General features: G+C 34.4%; 2 protein-coding genes across 3 annotated transcripts; one reads left to right on the top strand and one right to left on the bottom strand.

The window, feature by feature from the left end:
- Positions 1–257: 257 nt before the first annotated feature.
- Positions 258–3,965, top strand: LOC138304946 (glutathione S-transferase 1-like). Its single transcript, XM_069245367.1, has 5 exons — positions 258–558; positions 1,902–1,997; positions 2,262–2,380; positions 2,653–2,757; positions 3,585–3,965. Exons 1-5 carry the CDS (start codon positions 417–419, stop codon positions 3,747–3,749), a joined length of 627 nt encoding a protein of 208 aa, XP_069101468.1. The 5' UTR covers positions 258–416; the 3' UTR covers positions 3,750–3,965.
- Positions 3,966–4,112: 147 nt separating this feature from the next.
- LOC138304944 (glutathione S-transferase-like) lies at positions 4,113–14,029 on the bottom strand. 2 transcript variants are annotated; one of them, XM_069245366.1, is made up of 5 exons: positions 13,840–14,029; positions 7,391–7,483; positions 6,904–7,019; positions 6,105–6,215; positions 4,113–5,588 (listed from the first exon to the last, which is right to left on the bottom strand). In XM_069245366.1, exons 1-5 carry the CDS (start codon positions 13,880–13,882, stop codon positions 5,415–5,417), a joined length of 537 nt encoding a protein of 178 aa, XP_069101467.1. In that variant the 5' UTR covers positions 13,883–14,029; the 3' UTR covers positions 4,113–5,414. The 2 variants fall into 2 exon arrangements, with proteins under 2 accessions (XP_069101467.1, XP_069101465.1); XM_069245364.1 differs by lacking the exon at positions 13,840–14,029 and adding an exon at positions 8,421–8,663.
- Positions 14,030–15,692: the final 1,663 nt, after the last annotated feature.

The following is a 15,692-nucleotide window of genomic DNA, read 5'->3' as shown; positions in this document are numbered from 1 at the left end:
ATTTAATATCCCTACAATAAATAGGCTAATGTACTAAAAGAGTAAGATGTACAGTGTAAGATTTATTTAGGCAAATGTAAAAAAATATTTAGTCCCAACCTGTGTATTGTGTTATTATGTAGAAACGCGGATAGAGACGAGAGAAGTGAACTGAAATAATTCTCTGCAAAGAATCAATAAGTATCATTACAAATGTATATTGAAATATGTGACACACGTCTGCCAGGTAAACAATTAATCCATACAAAGGACCCTGGCGGGACACAGGTATACGTTATGGTTAAAAGCACTGAGGCGGAAATTACAGCTCTGTATAATTTGTATGAAGAGGGGTATATGGCAAACAGAGAGGTTCATATAACATCGTCAGGAGAGGCTGAACAGTTCATGTATTTATTTCCCGACGTGAATTCGACATGTCGACTGGTAAACCGTGGAAAATCACCTACTTCAACGGTCGTGGCAGGGCAGAAAGTAGCAGGATAATACTCACAGAGGCTGGAGTGCCTTTTGAAGATATTCGTATCAACTCAGAAGAATGGGGTGCCCTGAAAGAATGTGAGTGTTTATATCTGTATTTAAATCATAACAAGGAAAGATTACTGGGGGAATCCCACATATGTGTCCACGGTTTACGTTTGACCTACATAAATATACAGCCTACTAGGCATTTATGTGTAATCCATAGATCCACACTTGTTAGCGTGCATGTATAGCACATATACATAACACCAAGTCAAAATGTTGCAGGTAATATGTAGATCTTTTTAAAGTAAATATGACATACATGTATATATCTATTTTGTTCAGGATCAATCTCAAAATTCACGTTTTTATGATATCTACATTAGTAGTATATAACAAGAGGAATTGAATATTTGGTAGATCGGTGGTGACCAGACGCTTCCTTGTTGTTATTCATATCCGTCTTTATTTTGATATTGTGATAGCCAGAGTCTACACTCGGCTGACTATATGACTCTACATATCTATTGCACTGACAAAAAATGACTCTTAGTTAAAATTGTGCTCTCCTGATTATTATGTTCTAATATTTTCTTAATTGTACTGATATTGATAACACATTGGCTTACTTCACTATAATGAAACCCTACACAGGCAATATTTCTTCACGTGAAATTCACGTGATTGCCTGTGTAATGTTAACTAATCCATTGTTACTGAAGGTGATCATTACCCTTGCTTGACCATCTATAGATCTGATTATACACAGATATAATTGCATTCATTTTGTATGTGGCAATCGTGTATTGAATCAGCTAAAGATACATCAGTACTTGCCGTATGGTAACTGGTTATGGAAATCTTGTGATCCCAAATGATAAGCAACTTCGCTAGCCAAGGAGCCTATCTACTCGTCTTCAACCACTGTGCTGTGAAGAGAGTAGGCGGATAGTAACCCTTGGCCTAGCGAAGATGGTACATTTTGAATCAATGAGGAGATCGCAGGAGTTCTCTCCGCTAAACTAAACAACTATACAGTATATGGTCAATAGTGATGATCTCTATAGATAAGATATAGCTTGAAGATTCAAGTCACTGCGGCACGTTGATTCTTTAAGATTCAGATTATTGGAGTGGGCGGAGCTAAAATTCAAATTTTATTAAAAAAAACAACTCGTACCTAGTTTAAAATCTAAGGAAGATGATATAAAATTAGAATTAGGTTAAACCTTCTGTTGACGAAACGATTTATAACCGGTACTACAACACTGAGTAAGTATTTTGCGTTTTTTAACTGCCCTTTTTCATTGATTAGCATGTTAATCCATGGCACAGCCACGCCCACACATACTCTACCTATCGTGGAGACAGAAGAGGGCGTGGTTCTGAGCCAATCTGCTGAGTATGTTATTTTGTTTTAACTTGTTAATTCACAGCCACGCCCACACATACCCTACCTATCGTGGAGACAGACGAGGGCTTGGTCCTAAGCCAATCTGCCGCAATCATTCGGTACCTTGGCAAAAGGTTTGGTAAGTGGTCATTCATATTATCTTATAAGTTTCGTCATCTGTACCAATCCAGCTTGTGTAAAATAATTTAATAGGCTGTCACTTCTTGATTAAATCTGAATGAATGATATATGCTTCTAAACGAATAAAGCTGCAAAATGCGCATAACTGAAATAATGTATTCATCAATTGATTTTCATTTTAATCAATGCCCTTATTTCCATAAGATTGGGTATTAAGCCTTACTGTTGATGTGACGTCTAATTAAGACCTATGTAACTACAGGTATGCGAAGTGACGATCCAATGGAAGAGTACAGAATCGACTTGGTAATGAACATCATGGACGATCTTGTCGACAAAAAACTTATTCCAGCCCTTTTTGAAAAAGACCCCACTGTAAAGGTAAGTATTGTATATAGAAACTAAGTTACTGTTGTATATAGAAACTGTGATAGGCGCAATTTTAACTAATACTACAAAGATTTGAGCCTATGTTTAGAAAATAACACATTGCGATTGACAATGTTATCAGTTATAGAGGAAATTAAGCATGTCGACACAATATCTTTTGCGATTCAGTATCACGAGTCGAAGCCGGTCAACACAGTAGAGGAGATTTTGTCTGACGTTGTATGATTACCATTATTTTGACGTTCTTTAATTTACCATTTTAGGCAGAAAAAATGAAAACGGTCGAAGCTAACGATTTAGAGGGATTTATGAAACTATTGACAAGGGAACTAAACGAAGGAGGCCACGGATTTTTTGTCGGAGAAAAGGTTTTGGCATTTATCAAAAATATAATTTATACAGTAACCAGTTTAGCCCTCTATTGAGAGTTTATTAGTTTAGCTTGTCAAACAGAGGCTTCCTATGTTGAGAACATTGCAATATGCATGAGGCAATATGCTATTGACAATTTCCATACTGATATCATGTAATTGATGGACCTCTTGTATTGGTATTATATCTGATATTTACTTTTTATCTGGATTAGACCTAAGTATGGTCCTAGCCACAATCTGTAAAAATTAGTGATTTATTCCTGATTAGCGCTCAGTATAAAATGAGAAGATAGCTTTCCATTGTCATCAAAATCTAACATGATTGGTGTGCTGTATGGTGTCTTTAGCTCTACATTATTGACAGGAATTTTCACTCCAACAAGAACACGAAAATATCCACATCCTCGATAATCCAAGGGTTACTATCACTGTCATTACATTCAACCACAGACTGTGTCATAGAAAAACTGAAGGCTCTGTGTGCGACAATAGATGACACAGGTAGATTGGTTCTTACGATATAAATAAAAATATTGAATTTCGGTACACTGTGGTTGACTGTATGGCTTTGGCGTTGGATGCCACTCTCACAGGCATGTGATTGGTTTTTACTCTCCTGGCCTGCCTTTAGATTTGTTATGGCATAGATCATTTGTGGATATGACAACAGTGATAATTACCCCTTGAATATCGAGAATGAAATATCTACATCTCCGAGTAAATTCTCTACATTATTTATTTATGTGAGTAACCGAGAAAGAAATGAATCATTATTGCATATTTGATACTTATCAAACAGCACGTATGTATTTTAATTTCAGTTAACCATAGCCGATGTCAAAGTCTTTACAGTGCTGGAGACAATGGAAACTGCATTTCCGGAAACGTGGGCTAAATGGAAAGATATCAGGGAATTCAAAGAGAGAATAGCGGCCCGACCAAAGATAGCGGAATGGATTGAAAAAAGACCAAAGACATGGTGGTGAAATATTGAGGACATTGTAAACAACACCATTTGATTATAAATAACAAATAAATCTGTGAGTGTGACACGATTTCATTAGATAATTCTCAATTGTATTATCACTTTATCTTCGCGTATACAATATACTTTGCGTCATCCCTAGCTTCACCACATTAGCGATTACATCAATTCGCGATCAATGGCTGAAAATCGTGCCTTCGTATATTTTCTTTATATTTATACAACTATTTGCGAAACGTTTGAATATAAATTTGCGTTCGTGCTCTCTCGCGACATAACGCAAGCATTTCAATATCGCAAAAGTTATTTTTTTATATTAGATATAATGAACAAGTCACTCGTATACATTTGTATAACTAGACTATTATTAATGTGTTTTTATTGTCTACTTATGAAATGTTATAGTCACATTCTGTACATGTGTACATGTTTCTCAGTTAGGTGTAAATGTTGTATTTTTTATTTTATTAAATGTGTCTCTATCCGTATAATTGGTATGGCTACTTTTCTTTGCGTTTATAAACATGATTAGCTTACATACTGTAAATATATACCAATACACTATACATTTTATACAGCTGATGTGTATGTTTGAAAAGAGGTTAGCAATAATGGAAGTTATTTGAAACAAGAGGCCCAGAGGGTTTGTATCTCTCACTTGGTAAATTCAGTAATTAGGACATTTCTTAAATCACATATATAGTAACATTTTTGCTTAAGTTCTGACACAACAGTCCTGTTATTTTCATGTATTGCAGTATTGACTACATGAACCCCAATTGTGTTTATATCCATATAAGGATGCTACCTACAAACATTGAGCTACATGAATTTATAAATTTGTACAATATTTCAATACCAACCTATGATGATGCTACAAATGTAATATGAGTGTTATGCAATGCTTAGTTTCAGATGAGAAGTGTTTGTATGAAATAGCGATATTGACCCTATTGGCCACACCTTTCAGACTCCCGAAACCATTTGTACAATTTTGAATCACAATCCAACACAGATACTACCAAATGTTATCGAACATTTACGTTTCAGAGAAAAGAAATCGTTTACAGACAAATAACCAAATTGGCTCCTTTTGGCCCTGCCTTTCAGGTCACCGAGGGTCAGCCCGACTATTCGAACAATTTTGAGTTCCCATTCATAAGGGTTGAATAAGTCAAACTATGTCAAAAATTATGAAAAAGAAGTGGATTGTTGATGAACGGACGATGGACGATGTACGCTGCGGTATCGCATAAACCTTGGAGCTAACATCAAAGGCATCATAATGAGGTAAAAACGGTATAAAGCTAGTATATTAATAATCCGAAATAAAAGGCCAAAATAAATTCAAAGTAAAATCAAAATCATTACTATGGAACATATATTCAGCCACTATAGGGCCTTCTTCAGTCCGAAATAACACTAACACAACGTGTTCGTCTACATGTTTGTTTACATCAAAGGCATTTAAGGAGAGGATGTATATAGGATTTGCCGGCTGCCCGATATAAATTGAATATTTAGATTTAACAAAATATTTCAAAAATGAAAAATCTATTATTTTTTTTTACATACAAATAAAAGATATTGTGTACTTTTTATTTAACGTATTATTAAAGCGTAGAAAATCATTGATTCTGAGAGAGTTTATGGGACATTTCCTCAATCAGAAGCTCTTTGGTCTTTTCTCTAGCCATTGTTTGATTTCTTCCACCTGCGCTACCCTATCATAAAGTGCCTTGAGTTTGGCGTCGTTGTAGAGAGCCTGCACCGCATCAGGACCGTAACCTCCCTCGAGGCTATTGAACAAACCAAATACACAGAGATCGGCGACCGTCAGCTACAACGAGATAATGGTATATTCATTACTCGTGTTAAGTGATTTATCAAAGGAATTTCGTTTACGTTCTGTTGATCATGCTCGCAAATGTTACAAAGGACATCTAGAATAATATCGCGTATAATGGATTATATTAGGGCGTATTTGTCTATGTCAGGGAAGGGGGGGATTAGTTCGCTAAACCTGCCTATTTTTGCCTCATACATTTATAAGGCAAAAAATAGATAAATAAAAAAGCCTAACAATTTAGGCAGGTTTAGCGGACTAGTGGGAGATATATGAGGCAGGTGGATAAGCATAAAGAAAACTGTATATGGCCTAATAAGATGAAAAAAAATCATACACAATATTTTTTATAATAAACTGTGAATGGATGTAAACAACATGGAAACAATATTTCACGCTTTTAACAGTTTTGGATATCATTAACTATCAAATATACTCACAACTAATGTGTTATAGCTTATGGAGGTACAGTGTAAGACATTGAAAAAAAAAAACTAAAACCATTCTTACTGTCGATCCAACCATCCAGCCATTTCCATCGCCATTTTGACAAAGGATATTACAAAACAGCCTCACAAAATTGGGAATTACGATACCAGTAAAATTCTGCATATATTCTTTCTGAAATTAATGAGCAAAACATCAAGAATTATGAAAGTTCAATAATTATTAATGAACATGTATTGCAAGACAATTGTACAGAATTACATTTTTCATCACAATCAACAAAACAATTATCATTGCTATATTATGCATTACAAACTATATCCTATGACACATGCAAATTCTTTCCTGTAATCACATGTAAAACTTTTTTAGTTTGAATACCAAGATCAATTTTCCTAATTTTAAAATTATTAACGGGTGTATTAGTGGTTACATACAATACACTCGTGTCGTCCAAGGCTTTATTGCATGGCTACATGCAAATACAACCTCAATCACTGTTTTCTCCGAATAATGTAAACTACCTTTACAAATACATAAGTTAGAGCATATCTGGATATAGACTGGCCACCAGACCCTAAGTTGCTGATAAGATTTTCTCAGCAGAGTTCTTTACTAGATTATCTCCCCCTAGTTTAAAACCTAGAATCAGACATGTAGTAGAGACAAAAATAATCAAGCCAAATTTTAGTGATTTTTTTTAATATTCCAGAGAATGTCGTTCTATATCTGTTTGGTTATTTTGTATTTGCTTACAAAAATTAGTTAAAATGCATGACATTATTTTGCATTCAACTACAAGGATTTTTATCCAGTGAGTTTTTCCTTAGACTAAACACAGTTAGTGTAATTGTATGCATACTTTCTTGTCTGGGTCATTTTCGTAGGCGAGTTTGATGATCTCTGGGGTCATATCCTCGGCTGTATCTAACACTATGTCCACTTGTGTGTTTTCTACGTTGTCTTTCCCATACAGTCCTACCAAACAAATAGAGCAGACATATAAATACGACAAAGCAAAAAAGATGCTCAAATATTTCAGTGGTGGTAATGGTGTAAAGTAAGTAACTTTTGTAACCGAAGGAAAATACGAAATCGTCTGCTCCTGTTTTTGATAGTGAAAAAATACCAGTTGTCAGCGGTGGAGCATCTTTAAGTAGGCTACATGACTATGGCGATAGTTTGCATTTGCCAAAATAGTTCAGTTTCAGAAAAAAAACAATTTTGTATCACAATGATTTGTGTATTGTTTCTCAAACTGTTTTACTTGATTTAATTATTATTACCTAGAAATGAAGGAAATCTTATAAATATCACAATATCCAAGAAAGTGACATCACACTACCTACCATATTCACGTGCGATATAACGTACGATGGCTCCCGTCTGACAAAGGACACGGCCATCTACCTCCAATATAGGTAGCTTCCCCTGTGGCGTACCTGTGTAACACATGTGTAAAACATCAAAGGAATATAATGGGTCTGTTATATCCTTACGACGGTCGGTGATAATCGAACCCGACTCAATTTCGGTAGGAGGTTGTAAAAATGCAATTTATGAAAGCAGTTCGCAAATAGATCTCGATAATATTTGCACGATACTATACAAACAGTTTTCAAAGTCTCAGTGGGGCTCTAGAGGGGCGAATGTAATGGGACAGATACAATGTACATCAATACGTATTGATACGCTATGACCGTGAAAAATTAGATTTGCAAAACATGCGTGTAAAATATACTAGGAATATAATGTGTCAGTTCAAAGACATTTATGTGCAGGGAATTCATAGTAGGAGATTTATTGAAATATGAGACACATAATGTATGAAGATAATATATCCAACATTCATAAGAGAGATTTCATTTTAATATAGGGTGAATGTATGTACCTGTATTGAGGCATGACCATTTCATAGGTAATATTTTGAATTACAAGACGCATGTGTATGAAGATCTGAGAGTGATCCTATAAAGTGAATACACACCCACATGTACCAATGACGTCTCAAACCACAGGAACGTTCAGTAAAACATTCCAGAAACAGTTATATATTCGTAACAGGACGAGAGTAGTGTGCCGCCTGCCGGGATCGAACCTGCGACCCTGGACTTCCTGGTCTACCGTTCTATCGACTAAAGGGGAATTACCCTGCTACAATGTTACAATCAATGCAGAAGGCAGTGCACTTTTACAACTAACACCTGCTACAAATCAATGTATTATACATTTATATTTATGAGCACATGTGCAATATACTGTATCCTTGCTATTTATACTAACAACCTCAAACACATATGTGATGTGGTCACGGTCGATTTAATCGGAGGTAATACCTTGTGTGTACACGTGTGTGTAACACCAGCTAAGATAACTTACTATCCTTGTATTTGGGCCAATCTTCTACCAGTTTCAGTCGTACATCTTCAAATGGTTGTTTGGCAGCAGACAATGCTAGTCTGATCAACTCGGCCCGACCAGCTAACTCAAAGTAGACAAGTTTGTAGCGAGGCATTGGGGACGTTCGGTCAAACATACACTAGATAATAAACTGTTACTTTAGCTAGCGAACGCTAGCTATACGGCTGACTGCATCACACAGACGGATGCGTACCTAGTCGTATCAACAGTATTATGGTGGCATATTTCTGCCATCGAGTCTTAGGGGAACTCGACATTTACCAGATATATATGTCGGCAAGTCGACTTATAGCATGACTTGTTGAGATATTTATGTCGGTAAGATGAGTTTTAACACGACAAATTCACATATTCATATTGGAAAGTCGAGTTACACTATACCGACAGACTATCGTGGATCTCATCGTAATAAGTTAAGTCAATTTTCCAGAATATACATGTAAGTAGACTTTCCATGATGTACATTTTTTGTAAGTCGACTTGCCGACGTAAATATCTCAACAAGTTATGGTATAACTCGGCTGGTTGACATAATTATATCGGCAAAGTTACGCTACATAACTTGACATAAAATAACACGATGGCAGAAATATGCCACCATACAGTATAGATCGCAAGTTATTATTTTGATAGGGTGAAATTGGATATCTGTGAAAACAGTTAGAGGCTGCTAAGTTTCATAAGATTGATGCAGGAAGTAATGTTTGCAGCCAAGTGAAGAACAACAATATTGAATTATTTATTTCCAGTGTATCAAATCATAAGATAAACGTACAGTCGATCGTAATAGAATATGTATATGTCCGTATTGTTTATGATAGATGTGCTATCTATGCTTTTTCCAGGATGTTTTCCTTTATCTTTGTAATCGATTTTTGAGGATATTGTTTTAGTATATGAGGTAAAAACAATTCTTTAAAATGTTCTAAAATTTCATCACAAAAAGCAAAACAGATTCATTTGTTATAGAATACTAATAGAATACAAATTGAAATCTTTGTCGTAGATAAGAACGTTAGAATTATAGAGTTTTCTCCTTCATTTTGTAAACTTAATTCTTAAATTTCCCTGTTATAATGTAATCTAGATGTGAAAAATATATGTAAAGATAATGTTTTAAACAGAATAGCTCTATTAAGTAAGTAGTTTATAGTGACATTAATTTAAAAAAATAATAAATTAATTAATTTATAGCTTTTACGGAGAACTTTGCCGCAGCCGGTCCCAATTCCGTATTAAGACTGTATATGGTCACTAACAATATTAATAAGTGTCATGTTATACAAAGTTGTAACAATCTTTTTGTGGTTTCATTTAGTTCTGTTTGGTGCGTCGTAGTCAGTCCGAAGCCCTTATTGAGAAAGAAGAAGGGGAATACATGCGGATACTGACAACTCTCGGGAAAATGTTGTAACATAAACCTTATAACAACCACAAGCAACTAACGACCGGTCATTTGAATAGGGAACAAGGATGTTTAGCCTCATCAATCAGTCAATCGGTCATTTGAATATTCTTCTCAAAATGTTTTTTACATCATATATAAAATATGATACTGCTGGAATAACTTCTTTACCCATATTGATTTCTTCAAATAATGTGTATCCTACATACACACTTTAATAAGGACCAGTGTCATCTGCAATTCAACCGTTGATATTACTTCTTTGACTTATATTATATATGAAAGTAACAGAAGAAGTACGCATATTGGAAATTGGGAAACAAATCAATTACCATATTTGTAATTGGCTTTCTACGGTGGATGATCACTTAAGCGTATACATAGATACATGTACCTTGCAGACCATAGCAAACAATCATGGTTTTCTGGAAAACATTCTTTATGACAAAAAACAATTATTTTCTACATAATGCTTGACATTTTAATTGATTGGTTAAGCATCTCCATCGTATAAGTAACTCAATATGTAAATAATACGTAATCCAGGCGCCTTGATAAACATAGACATGCTAGCGAGATATACGAATATGAGAACAAAGATTTGCTACCAAAAACACATAACATATATTTTGACGTAATATTTACTACAAAATCTTAATCAATAGCACATGGAATGAAACAATTTTAAATTGTGACGTAATTGTTTAATGCATAAACTTAAAGTTGAATTTCCTGTAATTTTCACTTTAAGAAACTGTTGTAAAACATACAATGTGTGAATATGGATGCAAGCCCCAACATGTAACATTGAGATAGACGGAAATGTTCGATGAAATAAGACAAGAAAAAGGAAAAAAAAAAACAAAAAAAAAAAAAACCAAGAAAATTAATTATTTAATACCTTTGCTTAACCGAACTAACTTAAACGAAGTCAGCACATATAGAAAGGTTAAAAATTTAAAACACGGAGAAAAAATACATAGAAAATTTTATATGTTTCAATGTCAAAAAGTCAACTTAATAACAATAACAAATTGTGACGTAATATACACTTCTAATATAATAATAATATCAAAAGGCATACACACTATATATGCTTTTGTAACGCGAGCATAAAAAGCATTTAGGCATTAATAATTGTTATTTGTAATAAAGTTATTATTAACAAGTGATTATGCTGATTTGGTGGAATATACGGGTCCTTCTAGGATAGGAATGCATCATCTTGGTGCTGAGATTCACGACTATGGGCATTAACTTGTGTTGGCAAATATATCCCTTCCATAATGTACAATGTACCCTCTACTCTCTCAGTAACCAGATTTAGTGTGAAAAACAGGCCAAGGCGATCCATGCGCCCCGCTAACATTTCCCGTCGGCTTTTGAATCGTTGAAACGCAAATGATCCCTGGTGATTGTATGGTACCCGGGTTGGCGTAGATTTGCTCGATTCCAGTCGATTCTAGTAACAATAGAACAAATATTATTTCAAAACAAAAAGAAAATATTATTTCAAAACAAAACAATTTGACTGTTTTTTTTACCTCTTTCACTCATCATTATCATTTTACTGTACCATCCATGAAATATCAAATGGAACTCTGCTTTTCAGCAGTTTCTTGCATCAACACGTACGCACACAGTTTACTACTAGTATTTTCTTAATATGACATGTTTATAAATAGTTGCATGTACATATAAAACAAGCACGAAACTTAACTTTCTCAGTATTTACACTAATTAAACGACAATGATGTGAACTCAAAATATAAAACAGCAATAATTTCAATTTGTTTTATACTTTGTCATACATTATTGAGCGGACTGTTTTTTTTTACCTCTTTCACTTATCATATCTAGAGTTAAATTGATGCTGAAAATCTGAATATTACAGCATTGGAATATGTTGTATTTCATCTATGCATAAAATATCATATTTTCTAGCATTAGTTAGGTTTGTTTGTTTGTTTGATGAATTAACGTCCTATTAACAGCTCTGGTCATGTAAGGACGGCCTCCCATATATGCGGTGGGTTGCGTGTATGTTGTGCGAGGTGTGTGTTCTGTGAGACTGCGGCATATTCATGTTGTGTCTTCTTGTATAGTGGAACTTTTGCCCTTTTGATAGTGCTATATCACTGAAGCATGCCGTCGAGGACACCAAGCAACACACCCCACCCGGTCAAATTATACTGACAACGGTCGAACCAGTCGTCCCACTCCCGTAATGCTGAGCGCTAAACAGGAACAGAAACTACCACTTTATAGACTTTGGTGTGTATTAGATATTAACCTGCATTGAGGTGGCTGGCGGCCTCAGCCGACCGTGCAGACGCCTGGAGGACACATCCCTGGTGTGACCACTTGTTACACTTCAAACAATAGGTGAAGAAGAGGTAGGTCAGACCTACAAATATAGCTGTTCCGACCAGAATACCACCCAATACCCCCCTATAATCCACACATCCATGCTGGAAAAAATGAAACATATTTATAATCAATTCTGATCAATTGCAAGCTGCACATTATTCATGAACATTCGTCTCTAACATAAGCATTTGATGCAAACATTGGGAAGACGGCAGATTTTTTCTCAAGTCAAATATTCAGCAACATATCATCATAAAGCAAGAAAATATTTTATTAGGTTAAACATACGAAGTTCGTTCCAGAGTAAATACATTGTGTACAAAACCCATTGCTGAATCAATTTCACACAAAAAAGCTGCCAAATATAATTTCTGATCTTATCATTTAGTTTGCAAGCACTAAATAATTATATTTCAATGTTTATTCTTTGACCTTGGATACTTAACATTTGACAGAAGTAAGTTTTTGCATTGACTTCCGCTTCCGGTTTGTTCTAATGAAACAACGTACCCATCCTCCTCCTGTGAATTACAGCAGCCGTCGTCATGGTAACAATAGTAGAACACTGTTCTGTAGGTTGTTCTATGATAGCTTTTATATTGGCTTTCAATGCGGTAACAGATGGAACCGATCACTTAAAACAAACATTTAAAATATAAGCAATATCTAGCATTGAAGGCATAAATCATATTATTAAATGACGGTTAAATATTAACATTGACAAATCGTATTTGGTTAGAATGATTCAAAACCAACCAGGAAATTATTTATATTTTTGTTTTTGTTAATCAAACTCCGCGTTCTTTTCATTCAACGCTATTTAGCACAATATATAATAATTAATAAGCGGATAATCTAGTCAAGAGCAGTTTTTCCGAGCGGTTATTTCCCTTTCCTCCTGGATTATCTAACCCAGAATAGATTATTCTGACGTCATGGATGACAACGACTTACTTCATTATTCCGTCTTTTTTTATAGAAATGTACTACGAGATTTGTCTAACTGCACTAAAACAATTTGACTAAAAATATAATTTCTGATTTGATATTTGTCGGACGTTATCCTGAGTAACTAACATCTGCTTTATCAGCTCTATTTCCGCCTTTGAAATTCATTTTAGGAATGCAACGAAACATTTAACGAGCCCTCCAAGATGTGATGATGGTTTTAAAATGTATTTGTGATACATGTGAAATACATATTTGAAATGTATTTGTGATATATGTGAAATACATAATAAATACAAATACCTTTGTGACCTAATTTGTTGGGATAAAGTGTAAAATAAAAAATAATGACCGAGAATGACTTTGTAACAATAGTATTATCAAGAATAAAGATAAAATTCTTAATATCACTTTTAATTGAAATAACTTACTCTTCTTAATAGCACTCCCATAGTAGTACGTTTTGTACAAATACAGATATTTAATCATACAGAGAAATATATCTGCGATGTAAATTTCAAACTTCCTGTTTGCATATCAGCCGCCATACTGGACACGAATTGCAGGTAAGCATTTAAGTACATCAAAACTAGTACACTTGATAAACGATAAGCTTCTGTAGATTTTTTTGGTGCAAAAATAATGTAACCTCACCTGACACAGGCAGTGAGAGCAGAATTATCCAAAAAGACACCATTTTTTAGCTGCTGTGGATAGTCGAGAAAGAATGTTGTCCTTTGTCCTGTTGTTTTGTATGATACGGATGGCTGGCTCCATGGGGCTACACTAGTGACAAAGACATTTTTATAATGTGTTGATGTGCAAAATATCATGCTATGTAAACTTATGCTAGTGGGTATTTCCATCTTGTAATAAACATGACCGGTGTGCATTGACCCAAATTATTCTTTGTTCTCGGTGAACAGGATTCTTTACTACCGGTTTATTGGTCAAACGAGTTTAAACATACGCTCGTTTCTTGTAAAATTGTTTAAAAGACAAATAAACAAGAAGAAAAACTGGTTATGTTGTTATTCAAAATTAAAAGATATCGGTACATCAATGTCTTGAAATCCTTTTAAGGAAATATACCACAAGAAGGAAAAGTGGGGTACGTTGTTTATCAAAATTAAGATATCGTCATATCGGTGTCTTATTATGAATAAAATGTTTGTAAAGATACAATTGTTCTATTGAAGCATACTCTTTAACCATTGATGAATTCCCTGTTCAAGGCGCGTCCGAGAAACATTAGACTGCCAAGTGGTTTTAAATAGTCGAACAGTAGTTTCTACACTAATGAAGTGGAAGCATCATTTACCTTTAATGATATTCCGTCTTTGCATATTACAGAGTTAGCTTCCTTGCGGGTAGTTATCGATTGTTACGTCATTATTTTGTGAGCGCAATTCACGTCGTTTTCTCCGAAAAGTATGTCGTTACGCTCACAAACACATGACGTCACAACCGATACCTACCCGCAAGAGGATATAACTATGTAATATGTAAATATGGAATACATTACACCAAAACGGCGTTGGTAAAATACCATTGATATCGATTTATCTAACCTATCGCTTATTAGGATTTTTTTAATTTGACGTGATTGCAATCGTAGGAAAGTGTGATTTATCGACGGTTAATTGTACTCCACGTTGTGAAGCATCTCAAATCAACGCCATTGGTCCTTCTTGTGGTTGTTTTGCGTCCAATAATAATGATTAATTTGCTATTGTAAACTTAGATAGCATAACCATCCCAAATAAAACATACCCTTTATTCGATTTTCGATTGACTTTATTACAAAAATAATAAGAAAAGACGTCAGGCTATAAAAATAATAGTACATGTAACAATGGTTAATATATTCATAAATTGTCCTGAGAAATTGTAGAATGATTCCGATGACCAAAGCAAAATTTCATCGTATAGAATGAATGTTCTTTTCTTTATGAAAACATGAAACTGGCTCATAATTTAGTTATTTAGATATGATAATATTATATATCTCAATGCGTCTTTTACAAGACACATCATGAAAAACGTCTGAGACATAATGTTTCTGGAGTTTTAGATTGTGTCACATTTGTTTGCCTCCTTACATTAAAATGTTAACAAAAGTCTTCAAAAAGAGCTAAAGAATGTTATATATTGTCAGATGGACCTGTTATTTAAATGATAAACATGTAACTACATCATAAGACCAAATTTACTCGTCCTATTAATATATAGGTTATACCAACTAAAAATCTGTTGTGGACTTCAGAAAGACAAAAGAACAAAACATTCAAACCCAGTCATTATTAATGGATTAAGAGTGAAAACTGCATCATTTTCTAAACTTTCAAATTGGATAAATAGCAGGTTATTACTAAAGGGAGACAACTCTGGCGTATTAAGTATTTGTATGAAAAATGAATCTTTGATTATAGAAACAAATGATAAGCTCGGATGACAACCCGATTTTCTGTCAAAAGAAATTTTGTTTTTACATTTTCATATCATTA

Source organism: Argopecten irradians, chromosome 12 (assembly GCF_041381155.1).
Source record: "Argopecten irradians isolate NY chromosome 12, Ai_NY, whole genome shotgun sequence".
In the NCBI taxonomy this organism is placed as follows: domain Eukaryota; kingdom Metazoa; phylum Mollusca; class Bivalvia; order Pectinida; family Pectinidae; genus Argopecten; species Argopecten irradians.
The sequence above is the reverse complement of the archived record's forward strand: the minus strand, read 5'-3'. Positions and strand labels throughout refer to the sequence as shown.